At 37.8% G+C, this 23,512-nt stretch overlaps 1 protein-coding gene across 3 annotated transcripts in view; it reads left to right on the forward strand.

Annotated features, from left to right (window-relative positions):
* The window catches only part of GABRB2 (gamma-aminobutyric acid type A receptor subunit beta2), a 137,109-nt gene that overhangs the window by 108,728 nt on the left and 4,869 nt on the right, over positions 1-23,512 (forward strand). Inside the window, exons 8-11 of one of the 3 annotated variants that reach the window (XM_066196849.1) lie at positions 3,721-3,858; positions 5,096-5,248; positions 8,459-8,703; positions 20,210-20,260. In XM_066196849.1, coding sequence (XP_066052946.1) covers positions 3,721-3,858; positions 5,096-5,248; positions 8,459-8,703; positions 20,210-20,260 — 587 coding nt within the window. The remainder of the gene's footprint in view (positions 1-3,720; positions 3,859-5,095; positions 5,249-8,458; positions 8,704-20,209; positions 20,261-23,512) is intronic. The other 2 variants (XM_066196851.1, XM_066196852.1) reach the window with 2 other exon arrangements.

The raw sequence follows: 23,512 nt of genomic DNA on the forward strand, positions 1-23,512 counted from the left end.
GAGGAACTGTTATTTGGATAAGCTTTAGCAGCTGGAGGTAGGATTTAGACAGTTGCCAAGAGGAGGCTTCTGTCTCCTGTGTCTCCTTGTCAATGCTGAAGTGGCTCTCCTTAGCTCAGGGGTGATGCAGGATGTGCGCAGGTATTGCCCAAGCTCACACAAATTCCTGATGGGTCAGAGCAGAGAGATTAGGGCATGGCCTCATAATCCTCCCTTTGTTTTAGGGACATTTTCATTGTTTTGCATGTTTATGTAATCCCCACCCCCCAAAAAAAACCAAATTAAACCAGCAGATGTGTTATCTTCAGTCTCCAGGTGCTACCATAGTGTCGGCAGTGTGGAGCATTTGAACTCCCACACAGTGCACCCTGTAGATGTGTAGATGTAAAATACCTCCCGGCTGTCATGTATAAACTGCAGCATTGTGGGGCAGTGCATCCTGATTAATCCTGAGTTTTTCAGAAAAATCTGCCTCGTTTCTTCCATTGGATGGTGTTTCTGATAATTGTCTTGTGTCTAAATGTTTCCATTTTCAGCCAGTAACACTTAAGCTTTCATTTTAGGTTGTTTGTATTAGAATAATTTCCTATTTTTGACTCGTCTTGAATAGGCTGGGAAAAAAATGGTGCTTTTATACTTTCTATGTGAAGGGGTTTTTATTTTATGTTCTACTAGTTGTTTGTTTTTCCTCTACAGTTCTTCATCATCTGTCATTCCTCAATGTATACACGATGATAAACTCCCTGTCCCTGTTAATGGGAGTCGAGAATGCTTTGTTCTCTCAGGATTGGTGCCATATTACCAGGACAATGTATTGATTTGGTTGACTGCCAGTGTGTGATGCATGACAGAAATGAGAAATTGAACTTTCTGAACGTGAAGTAAATCGCGCTGATGATGATATATAATGATTGAGGGAAAAGCAATCAATCAGATGCTCTCTGCTGGCAGCAGAGCTACAAACAATTTAATATATAGTAAACCAACAGTTGTTTTACAGTCTAAATCAAATAGTCTTCTGTGCTAAACTCATATTCCTGCAAAGATTACTTGGAATATTTCTGGGTTTAGTATGCTCTCCTTTCTACTTTACCAACACATGGTCTGATAATTTAAAAAAATTGAATTGACTTTATTAATTCTTGTCTTTTCTTGACAAGAGCTATAGATTGTTTTCTCTAGACTGCTTATTGCTACTTAATATTGGTTGATCTTTAAGTAATTTTAGCTTGTAAGTGGGGTTGTTTTGAGTCCCAGATACCTGCAGAAAGAGTTTATTATAGCCATAGGTAATTGGACTTTACTGTAAAACATCCACTAGAGACATGAATGGGCCCATTCTCTCTTTTGGCAGATGTTTTGCAGATATTAGACTTATATCCAATTATCTTTGGGTACTTTAGCACTAACACAAGAGCATTCATGTGCAGATGACTGTAATATTCTTTGCTTTCCTTCTCCATGCTCTGTAATGAAGGGGATAATTTATCCTTTTTGGAAAGAAAGAGAAGTATTTTAATGAAAGCTTAAAGAGACTTCCTGAAATTCCCTTATTGATACCTACTAACAAGTCTTGTCATTGTGGGCCTGTTCCAGGTTATCATGTGCCCAGTGTAAGTCCCTTAAGCAGCAGGGAATTCTGCTCAGTTCTCCCCAAGGCCACCCAGAGCTGTGGAGTTTGGAATCTTCAGTTTGAAGATTCTCACTTTTTGGGTGAGAGTTTCCAAGGATTCCTCTCTCCTAAGAAGTCGTTGTCAATGTTTGCTTAGTGCTAAGGCTGTGAGAATCCAGGGAGAAGCTGAACCACATTTTCCTAGTAGAGGATAATGCTGAAGTATTTGGCAGTCAGATGGAATATAAATCCTGGTGTTCTCTTGTGTGAACCCCGGTATGATTAGACTGTTCAAGGCTAAACTGTTCATAAGCAGTTCAGCAAAAAAGTTCTTCTAACAGATATTCTTAAAAACACAACCAAATCAACTTTTTCTCTTACATAGAAAAGTGGGGATTTCCCTTCTGAAACATATTTAAGGATTTGGTTTTTTTCAGAAATAAACAAAATAAAAATAAAATATTGATTTGTTAGCTGTGAAGTTAAGTAGTTTAGTTATCTCAGAATTCAATAAATTACCTTGATTAATCCCACCAAGTTCAGTAAATGGCATTAGACTCTGGAACTTGCCTTTGGAAAGCAGGGTAGATATCAGAATATCAGTAAAACTTGATAATATCATGAAGACACTCCTACAAAAGTAATATCAACCTTCTTAAACTTTCTAAGAATGTTCTTTTATATTTTTCATAACATGAAGTGCAATAAGTTGCTTTTACATCTCAAGATCAGCCAATTTAATTATTCATCTTTATTTTATTTTAGACTTTATTTGATTTTGGACTTTATTTTAGATATTTTTCTCTCTCTCTGAAAGCCTAGAGAAAGACTTGAAAAACATAAAGTGTTGCTAGGCAGAGTAGGCTGTCTGCCTCTTTTCTGAAGACAGACTTGTGACCAGGAAAGTAAAAGAGTCACTTATACAAAACTCTGGAATTGCTGTCAACAGATTATAGGAATGTATCTACCAAAATACTTTTTTAAACTGTGTGTATTAGATAGAATTTTGTAGTTGTTTCAGTGTTTTTACAGATTATTTCGTTCATGCCTTCAAACTTGGATTCTACCTGGATTATCAAAAAATTAATGATGCACAGGAATAGATTTATAGATTCTTTGCATTTTTCCTAGAAATCCAGTGGTATTTGAGCACTCTAAAATGGTGTTTAGTGTGCAATTTTGTCCTTTGCCTGTGGATGAGGACTTAAAATCAAGGTGTTTTATATATTTATTATCTCAATTTGCACAAAAAGTAATGGTCATTATTCTGTGTTTTAGTTGGTTTTATTTACAACTTTCAATGACAAAAATCTTTAGATTAACATATAATGAAACATTAATGAATATTTTATTTCCTGGTTTTGCAGTAGATTTATTTCTGATGTCTCATGATCATTTCTGTACACCAACTCTGGAGCATGCAGATTGGCTCAGCTGCCATGTGGGAAACCAGATTCCTTTTTCATGGATTTGTTATATGACTGTGTGAACATGTGCTGTGTTCTGGGGTGGTTTTTTTGGGTGGTAGGATTTTTTTTTTTTCCTTTAGTGATTTCTTGTGGGTGTTTTGTTGTTTGTTTTTTTTTTTGCCACTGATGGGTGTTGCATCTGCTAAAGTTGCTTCCCATGAGGACTCTTACAAGCCTTACTGAATGTGGCTGTCTTTTACTGTATTCAAGCCATTTCAAAAAAAAGAATTATGCTGGTTTTTTACAATTAAAAGCTAAACATTGCTAGTGCTGATGTTTCAGCTCAGGGACAGAAATTACAGCTAACTCACGCCATTTTATTCATCCTTGGGATCAGAAGTTGCATTAAGCTGATGTACAGCTGCTATCTAGAGATGGGATGTGTGCAGTCTTTATTTGGTTTTAAAGGTCTGTTTTGTTAATACATTCATGTAATATATCTTAAAAAAAATACGAATCAAACAAGTACTAAAATACACCTAGGGTTGCCTTTTGAAATTATATTTGGAATGACCTGTGTCTGTATGTTTATAAATGGTTTAGTTTTAGAAATATATTGGGTATGTTTTGAGTTAATAAACTGTTCCCCATGATGTCAGCAGAGATGTGCATCTCACTTGTTTATTCCTGTTTTTATAGATGGCTATACAACAGATGACATTGAATTTTACTGGCGTGGGGGTGATAATGCAGTCACAGGAGTGACAAAGATCGAACTGCCACAGTTCTCCATTGTAGACTACAAGCTTATCACCAAGAATGTTGTTTTCTCTACAGGTTTGTGGAGGGGAACTTAAAAGGGGAATTCTTTTAAAGACTTGTAAAACTGGATTAATTCTCAGTGTGCAGTTGAGGAGCAAAATTTTTACAAAGAGAAATAAAATAGAGCAGCAACAACTGTGAATTTGGAAAGCATGAGTTTTTATCACTGCTTCCATAGTGTGTAAGGCATCATTCATTAACATATGAAGAGGGCACATTAATCTGTCATGTTAAGGCTCATCAAATGAGCTGTATTTTCTCTTATCTATGAAAACTGATTTAGCCATTTATACATCTCTGTGCCATAATCCCAACCCAGAATGTAGGAAATTTAGGAACCTTTTTCTCTGTATTTTTAGATGTTCCTTTTGCCAAGTTGGGGATGTATTAGACTAATTATTTTGTCTTCAATATAAAATCTTTTAAATGCTTGTTCCAGGATTTCCAGTTTGGCCTTTTCTAGCAAGTGTATGATGTTCTGAAGGCTGAAAATATGCTTTCTGAGAAGGAGCAGAAAATCAGATTGGATTTCATGAAATTTAAATTAAAAAAAAAAACCAGCAACAACAAAAAGCTAATATATTTCAATCACATTAAATTGTTCAAGAGAAGCAAGAGTTGGATTGGGCTGTTACTAGGAGATGCTTTCTACCTACTTGAGAAACCCATTAGATGTGTTAAAAAATTATCTTTAAAACTCACTTTCCAGATATGGGTAGAAATCATCTTTGGAGGGACTGTAGAGGGATTGTACATCCCAAATTCTTCAAAATCAATCAGAAGTGGGACTTGAAGATTTCTAGGCACCCATTTTGACAAATGTTTCATACACTACAATATTTCTGGTGTCCAGTGACAAAAGATGAGTGTTGCATTTCTTGGACAAAAGTTTAGGATTAGGATAAGATTTCTTGGACAGAAGTTTAGGATGAGGGTTATGCTGAAGCTGGCATCTGGCAGTTTGTCAGGGAAGAGGCATTTCTGTGCTTTGTTGCTCTGATGTGTATTTTGGCTGTTGACTGTTGAATGTTATGATTACCAGCAGATAAGCAACTAGAGCATCTTTGTACCTTTAGCATAAAAGATTATTTAATCCCAATTCTTGCTAGAAATTCTGCAGCTGAATATCCTGGATCTCTCAGCTCTGAGTTTACTCTATGTTGAATGAAAAAATAAAACCAAAATGACAGAAAAAAAATGTTTTCAGGCATTACGCAAATAAATTACGGCCATACCAAATATTCTCTTTTAGGTGCCTACCCAAGGCTGTCTCTCAGCTTTAAACTTAAGAGAAACATTGGTTACTTCATTCTGCAGACCTACATGCCTTCTATTCTGATCACTATCCTGTCCTGGGTTTCCTTCTGGATTAATTATGATGCTTCAGCTGCAAGAGTTGCTTTAGGTAGGCATTTTTACACATCTCATGCAGTGTGCATTAGTTGAATGGTTTTTCTAGCTTCTGGCTGAGTGGATAGTGCATGATTTGAAAATTAAAAAAAAATATGTATTAGATCTTTTTATGTTTGGCTTGTTAAGCTTTGTATTATTTGAATCAGCATTTAAAACATCAGAATTTAAATAAAAATTAAAGTGATTTCATGTCTGAATCAACTAACTGTATAATCATTGTAACCAAAATTAGCCTAATTGTCTCAACATATTCTGTTGTTCTTTTGCTGCTTTTTTTTTTTCTCCAGAAAGAATGCACTTAGTTTGCTTTTGCCCATGGCAGTCCAGAACACACGTTCATCATTGTGTTATGGATTATAAATTACTTTTCCTTTCAGGAATTAAATAAAGTTTTCCTAGGGTTGTATAGCTCCCTTGTCCTTATGTGGAGTGAGGAGGCTGTGCCTCAAACCTTGTATCCAGTTCTGGGCTCTCACTTTGAGACAGACATTGAGAGGTTGAGTGTCCAGAGTGTGTCCCATGTCCAGAGAAGGGAACAGAGCTGGGGAACAGTCTGGAGCACAAAACTGGTGAGGAGCAGCTGGGGGAGCTCAGTCCGGAGAAAAGGAGGCTCAGGGGGGACCTTTGTCCTCTTAAAACTCCCTGGGAGGAGGTTGCAGCCAGCTGGGAGTTGATCTCTTCTGCCACGTAGCTAGTGAAAGGACAAGAGGAAACGGGTTCAAGCTATTCCAGGGGAGGCTTAGATGAGATCCTAGGGGAAATTTCTTCACCAAAAAAGGCTTCCAGCCCTGGCAGAGGCTGTTCTGGGAAATGGTGGAGTTACAATCCATAAAGGGATTTAAAAGATGTGTAGCTTTGGTGCTTGGGCACATGGTTTAGTGGTGAACATGGCAGTGCTGAGTTAAAGATTGGATTCAAAGGACTTAAAGGTCTTTTCCAACCTTACCGGTTATAGGAGTCTGATTAATTTTTTTCCTTACAGTTACCTTACATTCCAAAAGCAAAACTGTCTCCCTAATTAATCTCTAGAGTATTTGTATATCTCATCACTAGTCCCATGTGTGTCTGTTTATTCTGTGCCCCTCATCAAAAGGAGCATGTTACAAAAATAAGTATCTCTATCTATTGCCAAATTTTGTCTAAATCAGATGGATTCCTGCCAGTACAGCTCTTGTATAGCTAAAATGAGTGAATCCCCATAAAAGATGCCATTGAGAATATGACATTTTAATGTTGTAGAATACATCTGAGTTTTACCAGACCTTTCTGTGTAGCATTCTGCCTTAAGAATTTGAGACTGCAGACATCCTGAAAATGCTGGAGAAAAGCAAGATTAAGTGACTGTAGCCTGTAATTTTTTAACTGATTCTCATTACAGAAGGTTGCAGTTTAGCTGCTTAAAAATATACTTATGGAATCCAACTACTATTTGCTTGATTGAGCTCAATTTATTGCAGGTGTGATTTTTTTACACTATGCAAAAAATCCAAGTCCAAGTTAAGGACTGAACAAGATTTTCCTGAAAAAGTTCAAAGACAAAAAGGAAACCTTCATAGGGTGGCATCAAGATCAGGTAGCCTGTGAGAAATGCACAAAAATAATCTGAGCAGCCAGGGATCAGGTTAGGTAAGCTAAAGCCCTAAGAAAGAACTAAATCTGTCCAGGGACGTGAAGGGCAACAAGAAAAGCTTCTATATAGGTACATCAGTGCTAAAAGACAATAAGGCAAAATGGGAGTCCTCTCTGAAACAGCAGGCCTGGATGCACAGGATCTGGAGAAGCCTGAGGTACTGAACGCCTTTTAATGCCTTGTACTCATGGACAAGTGCTCGAGATGCATTGCCTGAGTTGCAGAAGGCAAAGGCTGGGACTGGGAGGATGAAAACCCATCTGCTTAAGGGATCTTGTTTGAGACCATCTGAGGAACCTGAGGATCCCAAGCACAAGTCCATGGGACCTGATGAGATGCACCCTCAGGTCCTGAGGGAATTGGCAAATGAGTTGGCTAAAACTCTACACGTCTTACTTGAGAAGCCATGGCAGTTTCACTGACTGGAAAAGTGGAAGCAAAGCCCCCCTTTTTAAGAGGGGGAAGAAAAGACTTGGGGAACTACAGAACTGTCAGTCTCACATTGGTGCCTGTCAAGGTCATAGAGCAGATCCTCCCAGAAACTATGCCAAGGGACATGGAAACTAAGGATGTGATTGATGAGAGCCAGCCTGGCTTCACTAAGGGCAAGTTGTGCCTGGCAAAGTCTGTGGCCATCTACAACAGGGTCCCGACACTGGTGGAATGAGGGAAGAGCAACAGATGTCATCTACCTGGACTTGTGCAAAGCATCTGACACTGTTATACACAAGATCCTTCTCTCTAAACTAAAGAGTCATGGATTTGTTGGATGGGCCACTCAGTGGATAAGGAATTGGCCGGATGGTTGCACTTAAATAGTTGTGGTCGACAGTTTGATGTCCAAGTGGGGCCCAGTGACAAGTGTCCTCAGGGGTCTGTGTAGGGATTGGTGCTGCTTAACATCTCTGTCAGCAACGTGGACAATGGGGCCGAGGGCATCCTCAGCAAGGTACTGAGCTGTGTGGTGCTGTCCATGTGTTGGAGGGAAGGGATGCCATCCAGAGGGACCTTAACAGGCTGGAGAAATGTTACAAAGATAATTGTGTGACTGGAGCACCTCTCTATGAAGACAGGGAGTTGGAATTGTTCAGCCTGGAGCAGAGAGGGCTCCAGAGAGACCTTAGAGCACCTCTGGGAGCCTAAAAGGGCTCTAAGAGAGCTGGAGAGGGACTTGGGACAAAGGGGAATCCCTTTAAACTGACAGTGTGTGGATTTAGATTAGATCTTAGGAAGAAATTCTTCACTGTGAGTGTAGTGAGGCAGTGGATCATGTTGCCTGGAGTTGGGGCTTCCCCATCCCTGGAAACATTCAAGGCCAGGGTGGATGGGGTTATGATCAACCTGGTCTAGTGGAAGGTTCCCTGCCCATGGTACTAGATGGTTTTGAAGATCCCTTCCAAGTCAAACCTTTCTAGAATTCTATGAATCTGGACAGAGGTTAGAGATATCTTTTTTCCACCAGGGGAAAAATAAATTATTTTTCAACTCTAGCATTTGAATAGTATAAATTATTATTCTAGAAAATAAATTAAAATTATTTCAATCACTAGACTTGTCAATTCTTTTTTCCAGGAATCACAACTGTGCTCACAATGACAACAATTAACACCCATCTTCGAGAGACTCTTCCCAAAATTCCATATGTGAAAGCCATTGATATGTACCTTATGGGATGTTTTGTCTTCGTTTTCATGGCTCTGCTGGAGTATGCATTGGTCAACTACATCTTCTTTGGCAGGGGACCTCAACGTCAAAAGAAAGCAGCAGAAAAAGCTGCCAGTGCCAACAATGAGAAGTTGAGAATGGATGTCAATAAGGTAAACTGTAATGGGGATAAATTTTTAAGCATTTCCCCAGGAAGGCAGACTCTCCCTTCTGTCAGACAGTGCTTTAAAATATAATTTCTTGTAGACAATGAGTGGAGTGGAATTATGATGACCTTGTCTTAGCTCTGCAGAGCAGTGTTCTTAGCCACCTCAGCAGTGAATGCTGCCCTCTAGCCTGGAAAGCTGAATGACTTGTCTCTAAAGCATGCAGTCAGTGGAGCTTTGCTGAGAGATGTTTTCTTAGTCAGAATGTAGACTTGAATGTGTACTATCTGTTTTCAAAGGAATAAATCCAAAATGATGGCTGTATATTCTAGTAAGAGCTGTATGGAACATTGGAACTAAAACCTAAATTTAACCTGCTTTCATAAATCTTTCAGATGAGCCGGATAAGAAATATTTGCCACAGAAGTGTTTAAAGCTTGACAAGTTTGCATATTTTCAATATATAATGGGCCAGGATACTATTGACTGAATGAGGAAATTCTCAGAAATAAACCATCAGTGTGCTGTGTACTTAATTTTGAATCTACAAGTTGCGCCCTAGGGATGGAGAATTGAGGCAGAAAAGATATTTGCCAAGATACACACTTCTGGGAAAAGTATCCATTAAGCTTTATCCATTATCCAAATGGGGCACTTATCATAAAGCACTTGTAATTTATCACTTTGACCATTTTGGGATGAATTTGACGCAGTGGCAAATCTGTGCTGAATGCAAAATGTTCTCAGTCTGAAATGTATAAACTTTCACACACATGCAAAATTGGAAAGTTAAATAAGGCTGAGTTATCTTTGGAGGTTTGGGGGGTTTTTGGGAAGGGTGAGGGTGTTGTGGGATTTTTTTTTTTCATACTTAAGCTCTAGTAGTGAAATTTCTGTTGTTCAGAGCCCCTACACACATAATGATCCTGCAGACAGAAGAAGATTTTATTCCAAAAATCCATCACAAGTTGTTAGCACAAAATAGTCTTATAGGTTATAATTTATAGCTTTTTAAGAAGGAGAATTGTATCGCCGTGGTTCAGGTCTCATCCATTCAATGGTTTATATTGTTTTTCTTATTGATTGGAGAGAAACATATTTTAATCAATTAAGGCATACTCATAATGATGACTTTAATTTCAATGTTATGTTACCACACATCATCTTTTAGCATTGTAAACTTCATGAAGACACTGTAAAATGTTTTTATTTCTATTGGTGATTTTTAAGCAATGAAAAAAAATCTGTGAGTTTTTATTTAATTTTTCAAGGCTTTGTTTTTTTTAATTAAATTTCACTTTAAAAATGCTATAAACTACCCTGTAAGTAATTTTGTAAGACTAGACTTGCATTTACCTGATGTTTTTCCTCTAGCATCAATGGAAATTAAAGATCCATACGTCAGAGTGCCACCACTAGCTAAGGTATATTTTTGTACACTCTGCTTCACTTGTGTTTCCGATACTCTTGTTCATACAATAGATCTTTCAGCTGTGTAAAAGAATATCCAAAGTCCAGTGGCAAATTGCTGATCGTGAATAAGAATTTGGAAGCACTAACTGGTATGCTAATCCAATTCACTAAGCAGAGTAAATTAATTTCAATAACTGCTGCAGAAATTTACCAGCTTACAGGATTGACACAAGGTTTACTGTGGAACACAACTAACAACTTCACATGATTCGTGTATTTTTTATACTGAGCCCTTCAGTTGATATACTAGGCCAGCATGGTTAACAGTCTGTGGCAGTTCTGCTCTGGTATCCACTCTGATCTGGTAACCAAGTTTGCAATCCTTTAACCAATAGACAGGGAATCAAATAGGAGAGGATCAGATAACTTGTCCTGATGCTCTGGGGAGAAGGAAAGGAGCTGACAGCTGTTTTTGTTGTTTGACCAGCAGCAAGAAAACATATTAATATTTAATGGACTTGAATATTTTATCTATTAAAGGGAGACAAATATTATGTAATTAGTTTCATTTATAAGAATCAAAAAGGGGTCTGAACTGCTGAAATTAGTTCAGAAACAGTTTTTCATAAAATCCAGCATATTTTAGAAATGGGATTATACAAACACTCCATCTTTAACTAGGCTCCAATAGTGAAGGTCTCATTTTACAAGGTATGAGTGTTCTTTTGTGATATTATGAGATTCCTCTTGAATCACTCTTTGCAATATTATGAATTTATCAGGATCAGATACCGTACAAGAGAAGATTGATGCCATGAGGAATAAACCTCACAACATGAGGGTGAAAACTTCTGCACAAAACAACTTCTGTTAGTGCATTCAGCATTGACCCTGTAAAACAGGTGGAGAAATCATTATTGAAACTGCTATCTGTAGCACAGCATCTTTGCTTATACTTTATAGACCAGAAAATCTGTATTGGCTTTTTTGCAGTTCAAACACTCTTGTTTGGTAATAATCTCATACAATTTTCAATCAGCAGAAGCTGGTGAGAGGAGAAGTGCTGGTCAGTCCTCTGATCCACAACTGTTTGCAAAATCAAAGAAGTTAATTCATGCTCCCTTTATGCTGTTGAATTCTCTTTCATGGACAGATTCCAGGGTGGACATGGGCACTGGTAATCTCTCTGTTTTTGCTTGGTGTTATTCAGAAGATATGAGAGAGCCTACAGCACAGTGTGCAACAGAAGCTTTTTTCCATGACTGCCGTATCTGCTGAATCCATTGCAATCTCTTGGAGATTTGGTGGACTCAGGTGTCCTGTTTTTTCCATTTGAGTGAACTCCATCAGGCTGGCTTCAGAGCTTCCCCAGGGCTGTTCCAGATGAAACTGTGGCCAAATCTTTATTTAAATTTCATATCATATTTATATCATATGCAAAATATGGTAGTTTGGGGTTGTTGTTTTGGGTTTTTCTTAAATCATGGAGTAGTTTGAGTCGGAAGGGACCTTTAAAGGTCACCTACTCCAACCTCATTTTAATGAGCAGTGTCATCTTCAACTAGATCAGGTTGCTCAGGGCACCATCCAATGTGACCTTGGATTCCTGTTTCCAGGGATGGGGCATCCACCACCTCTCTGGGAAACCTCTTCCAGTGTTTCATCGCTCTCATTTAAAAAAAATTCTTCCATATATCTAGTCTGAATCATTTCATAAGATATACTCCATTTTCAAAGATTTTTGATCCTGTTTAGGATAATGGAAAGGCAGAGAAAGAATTGGGCATATATCTTGATTTGCTTCTTGGATACTGAAACCTGAGTAATAAAATCATGTAGAAATTTAAAAGAACATAAAACTCAAGCCTCAGACTCAGTTACCAGCAGATGCATTGCCACAGACTTGTTAAATCATATTGGACTTGCTTGATTTTCTCTGCGGTGAGTTCAGATAAAAATGGCTGTGAGTATCATCATTCTACTCTTAAAACTTCTCAAGCTGCATTTAGCAGTTTGCTCCTTTAGTCTAACTCATCATGTCCCTGTCAAGACTTTTTAAATTCATTCCTAATTTGTTGTTTCTAATAATTTTACCTTGGATCTTTCCATCTTGGAACTCTGATTTAGATGGGCTTGCTGATGCTGACTATGGTGATGAGTCTGATATGTCTTCTAGACATTTGCTGTCTGATCACCTGCCAAGTTCTATATTTTCCATGTGTTTTCCTTTCCTGTGTTACTAAATTTCCTGCCAAACAGCTGCATAAGCTGCTGTTATGTCTATTGGATTCTATCGCTGGTTTTTCTACAGTTGCTCATCCGACTTATTTGAACCAAACTACTATGTACATTAATTGACTACTCTTGAGGTGTAAGTAGGGTGAAAATGCTTTTCAATATCAATTAAATCTACATTTGTTATTCTGGATAGATCAGAAAACCTCCATTAAAGTGGTAAAACCAGGGCTGCCACTTTAAAGATCATGGTAAATGAAAGGCTGACTCTTCTTCCTCTGTAAAGGAGTGCTTCTTGGCAAATGAATGTTTGACAAGAGGTGATTCCCATGGAAAAGCAGCCCTGTGCCATCCTCTTCCACAGCATCAGAGGCTGAAACATGTCAGGCAGCAGAGGTGATAGTCATAGTGAGTGTTGGGAGCATTTCCTATGTGAAGACTCTCATTAAAGGAAGAGCCACAGATCTGTCTCTTTGAGGAGCTCCTGGTCAGTCTTCTCTTCAACATCCCTATAGTTTCCTTACCAGGATATTACCTAGAAACAGGATATGATACTTCCTTTTTTCAACTCAGGTATCAAACCTTACAGAGGCATTACCACATAATGATTTGGTGCACCTTTCTTCCATTTCTAGTCTTTCTAATTCTTACCTGTATGTCACCCAGGTATTATTTTAAGTTATTTCTAAGTTATTTAATTTTTTTTCTTTATGGTTAAATCATCTAGGTTTATAAGAGTTAATTATTGCAAATTAACATTCCTTATATAGAATTTCTTAGCTATGTTCTTCCAAATAATTTCGTTGCCACTTCACAGAAGCAGCATTATGTTTTGCATAATGTAAAATACATGTAAATACATCACTAAATGTGGCTTTAGATTGGATGCAGTTGCAGTAATCATTAAAGTCTACATGTTTCCAACTTAGCTTAAAGCACAGAGAATGCTCCAATTGCAAAGGCAATATACCTGAAGTACATGGTAACATAAATCACATAAATAAAACTACCTTTAATTTTGCAATCATTTTCTGTTATTGTGAGCAGTAACACAGCAGTTCCCCTCTGGGAAAGAGGGGAAAAATGTCAGCGTATTATGCAATGCTTTGTAAAACTGTTTATACAGATTTATTCAGTCATTTTCTTTAAATAAATGTGAAGTGACATTGCTAGCATGTTTGGATAAGGTTTATTTTCTGAACACAAACACTTTTTAAAATATACTGAGTGTATTTTTAAAACAATGAGTAATTCTTTACTCAGACCTCTTTGTATTACATAAGATACTCAGTCAGCACACCTGAAAGAGACAGTGCATTGCTGCTCATAGTGCAAATCATGAACAAGGGAAGCTGTCAGACTAATGGCATTTTTCAATCCAAAATTTGGGTACAGAGAACATGGAATGTCAATATGACCGTGAGTTTAAACACACATTAATAGATTTGAATACAATAGAAGTGTTCTCGAAAAATTAATGAAGGGCTTAGGGAGCTAAGAAGGTTTAAACAAATACAGATATCTTTGCAATTCATTGCCCTCCTGGCCCACTGTTGTTATATCTGGATTAGCACAGGGTTGCTAAAGGAGGTGAGATAGCAAACCAACAACAAATAGAAGCTTAACCTGCCCTCAGATGCACTTGGTAACTTTCTTCCCCTTCAAGATGTTTCAGCTGCTGGGTTTTTGTGGTTTTTTTTTTTTTCCCTACAGCTTTTTGACCAAGGAAAGGAATCTGACCAAGTTTAGCTGGACAAGTTTAATAGTTTTCCTCAGATCTTTCCCCCTAAAGGAACTCCATTGCGTTATCAGAGCTTTGAGAGAAATAAGAGCATGAAATTACCCGTTTCACAAGTGATTACACCTGATTATTTTAGCTACACAACTGGTAGGCTGAGGATGGACTGGCAGTTGTGCAATCTAGCAGGGAAATGGGGCTCCCACTGCTTCCTCCTTCCCCAGATGCCCACTTTCAGATTCACTGTCTGCTGTAGGGGTGCTCTTGGAGCAGGGAGACTGAGAACTTTCTAGTCCATTGTGCCAGAAATACCCTCACAGCATGAGTAACACCATTACAGCAGCACCCTTGCAAATGGCACAGTCAGCTCAGGTGCTGACATTTCCCATGACAGCTCCCAAACTTCTTTTCACCGCTTTACTAGGGAATAACTGGAAGAGTCTGTGTAATTTTTTTTTTCTCTGTCATATTCATAGATGTCTCTAGAAAAGGGGAGGTGGATTAGATGAAGGAGTGTGTTAGCCTGAGCCAAAGTGAATGCACTGGTCTGTACCTGTGGCTTTTTGCAGCTTGTGATGGCTTTCAGTAGACAAGGTCACTCTCTTCAATTTTCATTCTGTGGTGTGAAGATGCATTAGCAGGGCTGTAGGCCCGAGATAATAGACCTTGCTCTAAAGCAATGCTCCAAAACAATTAGACTTGGCTAATGCCTTTATTTCCCCACTGATTTACTGCTGGCTTGCCACTGGCCTTCTCAGTTCATAGCAATATTTGTTCATTTCTATCTGAAGAAATCATTTAATGCATCTCCAGGGAGAAGAAACTATTGCAAAGGCACCTAAAACCAGTCAGTACCTATTACATAAAATGGCACTTTATACCCTATGGACTAGAGGTATTTCTGGTATAAAACATGAGTGAGCACATATGACATGTTTACAAGAAGATGTAAAAGCTTTTGGTAAAAAGAGGATTTTTAAACGGTTATATGCACAGACTTGGTTAATAAACTGAACAGGATATTAAAACTCTAAGGCAACAGGAAGCTCTTAAAATTTCAGTCTCAAATCCTTACTGCTTTATATTGCTGGAGCTAATGCTGCCACTGTCCAGATGTCAGTGTAAGAATTCATCCTCTTTCTTTCTCTCCAAGGAGAGTTTTCCTTTTGTTTGCAGTACAGGTAAAGCTGCACAAGGACTAATTGTTAACTCAGGATCAGAAGGTATTCCTTACACAGCAGTTTATTAAAGGACTTGTAATAAAGTAGGCATGGATTATAAAAGCTTAGCCTTTCTCCTAAATTTACATTCATGCATTCTCAAGAAACAACTTGCATATGAAACAGTCAGCAATGCACAGGGTGTTTGGCCAGCCTCTTTGTGTTTTATGAAAGCAGAGTTTGGATAGAAGGGAAATTTGAGGAGGTCCCAGTTTTAGCTCACAGCACTTTGCAGAAGCAGTCAGAAGGTGATTTTCCACGATCTGTGCTGGTATTCCACATGACATCTGAATAAAGGTCAAGTCAACTGCATGAGGCTTTTTTATTCTCCAGTTGCACTCCTTTGAATGCCATATTTAATTAATGTAAGACCAGTGCCTGTACACTTGTTTAAAGCACATTCTCCCCTTAGCTTTTGTACTGCATCTGCAGCCTGTGACCCTGAGCACAGGGGTGAAAACAATCTTTACTTCATAAAAGAATCCCTTAGTGCAGCTTAGGTCATTATATCAAGTTGTGAAGAAACAAGACACAAAAAAACACAAATTATGTACATAGAAGTATAAGAAATGTATGTAGCTGCAGTCCAGGAGGTATGTCTGGCTAGGGAATTTGGCTAATTGATTTCCTGAAACACGTCAGCTCTAAAGAGTTTATCGAGGTTTAGTTCAGCAGCCAGGAGCTGGAAAATTTCTATCCAAAACAAAAGCTGTAACTGTAAGTAGGGTGTTCTAGAGAAGTTAACCTAGTTGTGCCCATGAATTTTGAGATCACTGGATTATGTACACTTGGATGTCACTAAGTGGCAAAAATATTATTATAATGTTGTTGCAGTGACCATTTTTCAGTCTCTTTACTCATACAAGAACACATTCTAAAGACTCCATCCATTTAGATGCATTTGGAGGCATCCGTTTAGACATGCAGAGATTGAATGCTTACTTTTTTCTTTTTTAAAGCATGTTAGGGTTTGTACTGCTTACACATGTGATAATTTAGTGAAACAGTCAAGCTGGCCTGTGAAGACCTATGTTTCTTGGTAAATTCACTTAGTCACAAATTCTTTTGGGTTCCACTGCTTTCCCAGAACTCTGCATATGGAGAAAGATGAACACCAGGAGTTAGTTTTGTGTAGCTTAGGAAAACACTAGGTAGGTAGATCAGTAGGATTATGCCTAAACTCAAATATGTGAATACAGAGAAAATATATGTCTGTATGTGAATATATCTTTTTTACTCCTTAGAAACTAGTTTTAAGACTACTTCCGTAATGATAAAAGGTTGTACTGGAACATGGAATTCTATGTCTTTTTTTTATTCTCATGTCTCTATTCCTCTTTTAAGAAGGGTTAGAGACTTGAATACAGTTTTATTCCCCATGCAAAAAATTGTTGAGACTTCTCCCTGAACTTAGTGCATCTTGCAGCTGTGTGCAGAAAGCTCTAAATACCTGTCCTTGCTTGTGTTCTCAAAACAAGCTCCGCACTCTGGTAATGTGGTTGTCAGAAACTCAACATTTGTGGCCTGAAGGATGCAACAGTAAAAGTCACAGAGCCTAAATCATTATGATTTTTTTCATGTAATAGGGTTTTTTGGCCACTTTCTATCCATGTATTTTACAATATTCAAAATATAATATGTTTGACGAACTGAACTCAAATTTGATTGAAATGTACAGACACAAAAAGCCACCATGTCATGAAGAAAGCTATAATCCAGTTTTTATTTTCCCTAGAATTAATGCATACATAAAAGCAATTAAAGTATAATAGAATATTTTTAAGTATACATAATATTGGTATATATTTTGTATATAGAGAAATTTACTCAGAAACAGATTTTAAATGACTAACCGTGTCTTGGCGAGAAAGTTTCTTCATTTCAAAATGAGTGACAAAGTGTTAGACTCTCCCAGAAAAACCAGACTATCAGTGTACAAGTGCAGGAACATTTTAATTTAGTCAGCTTTTTTCTTCTTTTCATAATTTTAAAGCAGAAGAATGTTCATTTTAATATTGTCTGGACTAGTCCTCTGAGCCCTGCAGCATCTATAGCTGTGAGTTGTCTCTGTTTCAGGCTTATAAATCAGCACTGAACATGATCATATGAAATAGTTTTCTGGATTTTTTTAATTTGGACATTTGTTATAAAATATTAGAAATTCATCTTTCTTTTCTTTGTAGAAAATCTTCTCAGTGATTTTTCCATAGAAAAAAATCTCAGGAATTTTCTTTTAGTTTTGTTGTTGTTGTTGAATTAGTCGCAGTTTCTCTCCAGAGTTTTATCCTTGGACCTCTTGCTGCCTCTGAACATGTTTGTCTTTGTGCTGGGCCCAAGAATTATGTCTTCCCCAAAACCACAAGCCTAAATGTGTTGACAAGTAAGTATATCATGGTCAGATGGATGGAACTGGTAGACTGCCATTCAGTCCACCCACTCCCATGACAAGGATGTGCTATACACTTCTTTGTACGTTATATTTTTGGCTTCAAACAAGAAAAATAACATCTTTAGTATATTTTACAGAAGCTGTTCTAGAGGAGCAACTTAACAACCTTATTTTTACAATCTAGTTCATATTTCAAAATCATAGCTAGATCCAAATCATACCCTAAAAATTTTGCCAGTTGTGGTGATAATCGTGTGTTCGATGCATTTTTTCATCTTTCATGACACTTTCTTATATAACCAATTTTTCTCTGTTTCTGTAGTAGATTTTTGGTGCTAGGTATATCTACTAATTTGTATTTTGTAAGACACCATAATGGGAGACTTAAAATTGTCATGAAGACTTGATGAAAATTTGATTTTATTCATCACAGATGGAAGTCAGCAGCTCTTAAATGCAGGTTCTTGCTGATGAATTCTTCATTTATGTTATCTTCAAGAAAATTACTTGTATTACTTGCAAATGGGATGATATTTTAAAAAAGAAATAGCAACTTCATCAGAGCAGTATTACTAAGAATCTGGATTGCCTAACACCTTGGTTCTTGTGAAACAGTAGGATTTAAGCTGTTGCTAATTGCTACCCCAGAAGTCTTCTGTCACCTGCCTTTGCTTCCTCCTAAATGTCGCAGTACTAAAAAAAATTGTTGCTGAAAATTGTATTTGAGAAGACATCAATATAAACTTCAAGCTTATTGGATTCTGTGCAGCGGTTTGAACATGTCCATATTTCATGGGTTTTATTAAAATGCCATCAAACCAAATATTCTTTACCCTCTCACATTTTATCTGGGCACTCATTCTTCAGTGCCTTATATAAAGAATCCCATATTTAAGTAATGTGTACCAACAGGAAGACATGTCTTCAACCATTTCTCCAGAATCCTATAATACCTGCAACTAAGTTATTGATGCGTCAACAAGTCACATTTATCAGAAGGTAAAAATGGATGTCTAGAAATTGATTTACAAGTATTTAGAGCAATGTTAAAGCTCCGTGTTCAGATCTCGTAATTTTTTCTTCACCCTTTTTTTTAAACTCTTACATGTTTCTTGTGGGGGGCAGGGTGTGCTTAGATTTTTAGTCTTTAGAAAGTCAAGAACCTGAAGAAAATCCTTCTGTAATTTGCAGAGTTTCTCTGAATTTTCTGACCTGAAACCGAGTGAAGCAACCTGAGATTATAATTTTACTGTCCTCTAACTGCACTCTTGACAGCCTGACCCAAATCTCAGGCGTATAACAATGCATACTAGCCTGGTTTCATAAACAGTAACTGCAATACTCGCAGTAAATTGAGCTCTACTTAAAAAAAGTTTTGTTTCAAAGGTTTTTTCTATCAGGAATTCCGTCCCTACTGTCTATTTTATACACAGTATCTGAGCCACTCTACCATAAAAGGAGCCATCAGACCTTGCCTGTGGTTGAAGGGTGCAGGTGAAAATGAACACTCTATGAGAAAGGAGAGGTGTCAAAGTTTTATCTTTTCGATTCATCAGCATAAATTTCCCTTGTATTATAAAGCTGTGTTTGGCAGAACAGCAGAGCATAATCACCAAGGAACTGATTTACTGAAAATTAATCATTTCAGAGGTCTGGTCATCCTTGGAGGATTCCTTGTGAATGTGTGTGGGAGTTGTAATTTCCTTGTATTTTACAGTTGCTAATGTATTATTGTAAGAGGAATTCCTCAAGAAAGCCATCATTTTGGAGTTTCTAGGTGTCAGGAAGAATATATAATGGTAACAATTCTGTGCTTTCCTCTGTATACCCTTTGTTTGAGACCATCAAAAAAGTCATGGCTGCTTTCAAGGCTCCAGAGTCAGATTTTCTTCCATTTGACCTGGACCTATAATGAATCATTTTCATCATATATTTTGTCATTCACATTTAAGATTGATTTATAAAAACCCCAGTGTCTTGCGTGGTTGCTGAGCTCTGATCATTTCTCCTCCACTTCTGCCTCACCTTTTATTTCCATAGTACTTGCTGCTGCTTTTTCTTCATCTTCATCCTCCCTTCCTTTCTTGTCCTGGGAATTTCTCCATTAAGTTTGAGCTCTCCTGTTCACCATAAAGAGTCCAGTTCTATGGTTGAACAATCCTTCAGCACCAAGAGATCTTTTTAACCTTCCTCCACCTCCTTTTGAAACCACTTTTACACTTACTTTCCCCCCAAAATAATTTTAATAATTGTTTTCATATCATCATATCTTCCTTGGTCAAATGACCAGTTGGAAAAAATACATTTACATCACAACATTATGTTACCTTGAGGAGCAGAGCAAGGCAGTAATAGTACCTCTGAAGCCAGAATGTACCTATGCTAATTGTTGGCTTAGAGGTCCCTATATATTTTAATTACTTGTCCTACTATTATCCTACAGTGCTTTAATTTTAAATGAAAGATAATAGCTGCCTTATCTCTAAGGAAACTGGTCTTGATTTTATTAACTTACAGGACAGAAGAATAATTGGCACATATCATTGTCCAGAAATGTATTCAACAAAGGTATCTTTCATTGTTTTCTAATGTTTTTATCCTCAGAGACGTAAAATTCAGGTCTTGACCAGTTATGGTCATTAAAGATCCCATGGCACTTTTTTATAGCGTGGTCATCTCAACCCCAAGCACCTGGCCAAATCTCAATTTATGTAACTGTTCTGCTTACCCAACATTCCCCACCACCACTCACCCACCCCATAGTTTCAATTGGCTACAACATTCTCCATTTCCTCGACTAAAATAAAGTGTGTTGTTCTGCACTGTCAGTCACCACATTTCACCTCAGAGGTGATTGTGCTTCACTGGGAAGTGAAGTGGTTCTTCTTTCTAATGCTTGTAAAGCGCTTTGGGATCCTTTTGAATGGGTGGTGCTGTTTACAATAAATGTAGTTCACTGTCATTCTATCTCAGGAGTCACTTTGTTACAAAAGCATGTTTTAGCGTTGGGCGAATCTCCTTGGTGGAAAAAACATTCCCAGCTCTCTCTAATCTGACAGGGAACCTTTTGACAAAGGTTGAAGAGTTAGATTCCTTCCTTCCTTCCTTCCTTCCTTCCTTCCTTCCTTCCTTCCTTCCTTCCTTCCTTCCTTCCTTCCTTCCTTCCTTCCTTCCTTCCTTCCTTCCTTCCTTCCTTCCTTCCTTCCTTCCTTCCTTCCTTCCTTCCTTCCTTCCTTCCTTCCTTCCTTCCTTCCTTCCTTCCTTCCTTCCTTCCTTCCTTCCTTCCTTCCTTCCCTCCCTCCCTCCCTCCCTCCCTCCCTCCCTCCCTCCCTCCCTCCCTCCCTCCCTCCCTCTCTTCATCCCTTCCCTTCCCTTCCCTTCCCTTCCCTTCCCTTCCCTTCCCTTCCCTTCCCTTCCCTTCCCTTCCCTTCCCTTCCCTTCCCTTCCCTTCCCTTCCCTTCCCTTCCCTTCCCTTCCCTTCCCTTCCCTTCCCTTCCCTTCCCTTCCCTTCCCTTCCCTTCCCTTCCCTTCCCTTCCCTTCCCTTCCCTTCCCTTCCCTTCCCTTCCCTTCCCTTCCCTTCCCTTCCCTTCCCTTCCCTTCCCATTCCTTTGGGTTGGAAATTCAAAATATCACAAAAAAATTCATTTGTTCTTATGGTCAATTCATTATTCCAGATACAGGAGGGTAAAATTTTTTTAGTTTTCAAGAAGCAGCTGAACTTTGTGGTGTTTACCTGGGTATTGTAACACTTGAAGAAGATTCGCCCATCACTATTATTCACTGTATTTTGCATTATTTCTTCTGAAAAAGTCTTGGAATATTGAGAAATGCTGTGCTTCAACTCTATGAGTGTGATCTGTACAGAAGAAGACATTTTTCCCTAGAAGATAGTTTAGAATATTGCTTAATGTTTTTTCTGCCCAGCATCACTAATCTTACTAACTGCTTCCAAGATTATCAGACATCTGCAGCACTTTGCTGCGTTAAGAAAAAAAGTTGACTGGAGTGATATCATGTTGCTGAAACATGTCTGTGTCTAACTCTAGCAGACTAAAATAGCCTTTCTTGCATGTGTCTTGCATAGAATGTATGCAAATATGTAAAGAGCACTCAAATTTCTAATATCATTGCAGATCAAAAGGATAAAGTGCTTAAAGTAGATTCATCCTAAGAAGATTTAAGATGTGAAAAAAAAAATTTTTGGCACTAAAATCTTTCCAAAAATAGTATCCTAGAATGCACAACATTGAGGTGAAAATAACCCAGGCTCTGGGCTAAGGGGTAAACCCATTACATTAGTGGATGTTGTATCAAACTTCCTCTGATGTCACTGGAAGTAAAACTTCTTTTCTTGAGGTTATATGAAAATATAGAAAATGGAGTTTCCAAATGACTTTGCACCCCTCACGTAGGAAACGTACCTCTTATGATTTTAGGTGTTTTGGGATCAATGAATGCCAGGCGCCTGTAATTAATTGTTTTAATTTTAGGACCCTGAGATTGGTCAGGGATTGATTGGTCTGAGATTTAATAACAAAAATGAGTCCCTTTTCATTTTAGCCCAAAAATCACAAAATAATTTTACAAATAAATACGCTCATTAGAAAATAATGTTTGAAATCCATCTTGAGAAGTTTCATGGATGTATTTGAAAGCTTTTGCAGATATATGCTTTTGTTGGAATACTACTTTTACCTTAGTTTTGTCCAATGCAGATGAGAACTGATTTGATGGCCTTCCTGGATAGAAGCAGCGTTCCCTCACCATGCTACAGAGTTCTTAAAGAAATTTTTCTTAAGTTCCAGCTCAACTTTCCCATTTTTACAGTGCTTATCATGTAAAGATTGATTTCCCTAACACACTAGGAATTTCAAAAATTTCATGTGGCTTTGATGAAAACCAAACAAAAATGAAAGATTTTCTCTGATTCATATTGAGTCATGACATTTGATTTATAGCTAAAATATAATGAAACCAGAGGGGTGCAAACTCACACAGACCAGTGGGAAAAACTGAGAGAGAGGGAAATGTGTCATCTGAGCAACTCTAGTTTTTGTGCATCACTTGAACAGATGTAATCACTCAAATAACAGTGTTTCAGTAGGTCCAAAGTACCTTTGTGAGTGTCTGACTTCTCAGTTCATAACACTGTGCAGGGGGTGCTACTAAAAAGGAACTGGTTTTAAACCCAGTTCTCTCATCTTGCCATGGTAAATATCACATAGGGGCTTTAATAATGGCAAAAAAACCAGCCTGCACTGGGCAGTGCAGGGAGGTGCCTGCTGCTGACAGTTTCTAAATATTACAGAATAGACTAATACCCCGTTATTGTTTAGAAATCCACACAAGTCACAGTTTTTGCACCTTGAATAATAATCATAGAATATGTTCTGTATATGATAAATTAATAACGTGGCTGAGTTATTCTTAAAGGAGCTCTGGGACAGTTTTTTTCTCTTATTTGGCCCAGAGTACATCTGCACTACCATCACCAATTTAATATAATTAGCCTCTCATTAGTTATTATTGTTTTTAAGTACTTTTAGTTAATTATAATCTGTTATCACACAATTCAAAATACATGCTTAGAGGGAAGGCTGAGAAGAATTCGAACTTCCTAAATAACTTTTATTGGTTTTCTATAAATGGATAGTTTTTAAAATCTCCCACCACACTCCAGATCTTCTCCAGATTGCCTAAGAGTAGAATTTAGTTCCTTATCTTTGAAATCCTCTTGATTGTCTAAGGGGTTTCTCTACAATGTTGCTTTATTATTTTTTTTTCCACTGAATCGCCTTTAAAGAATGCATAGTAGCTAA

The sequence above is a fragment of the Chamaea fasciata genome, unplaced genomic scaffold, assembly GCF_029207755.1.
Source record: "Chamaea fasciata isolate MVZ Bird 193981 ecotype frontalis unplaced genomic scaffold, bChaFas1.0.hap1 SCAF_15, whole genome shotgun sequence".
Lineage (NCBI taxonomy): Eukaryota > Metazoa > Chordata > Aves > Passeriformes > Sylviidae > Chamaea > Chamaea fasciata.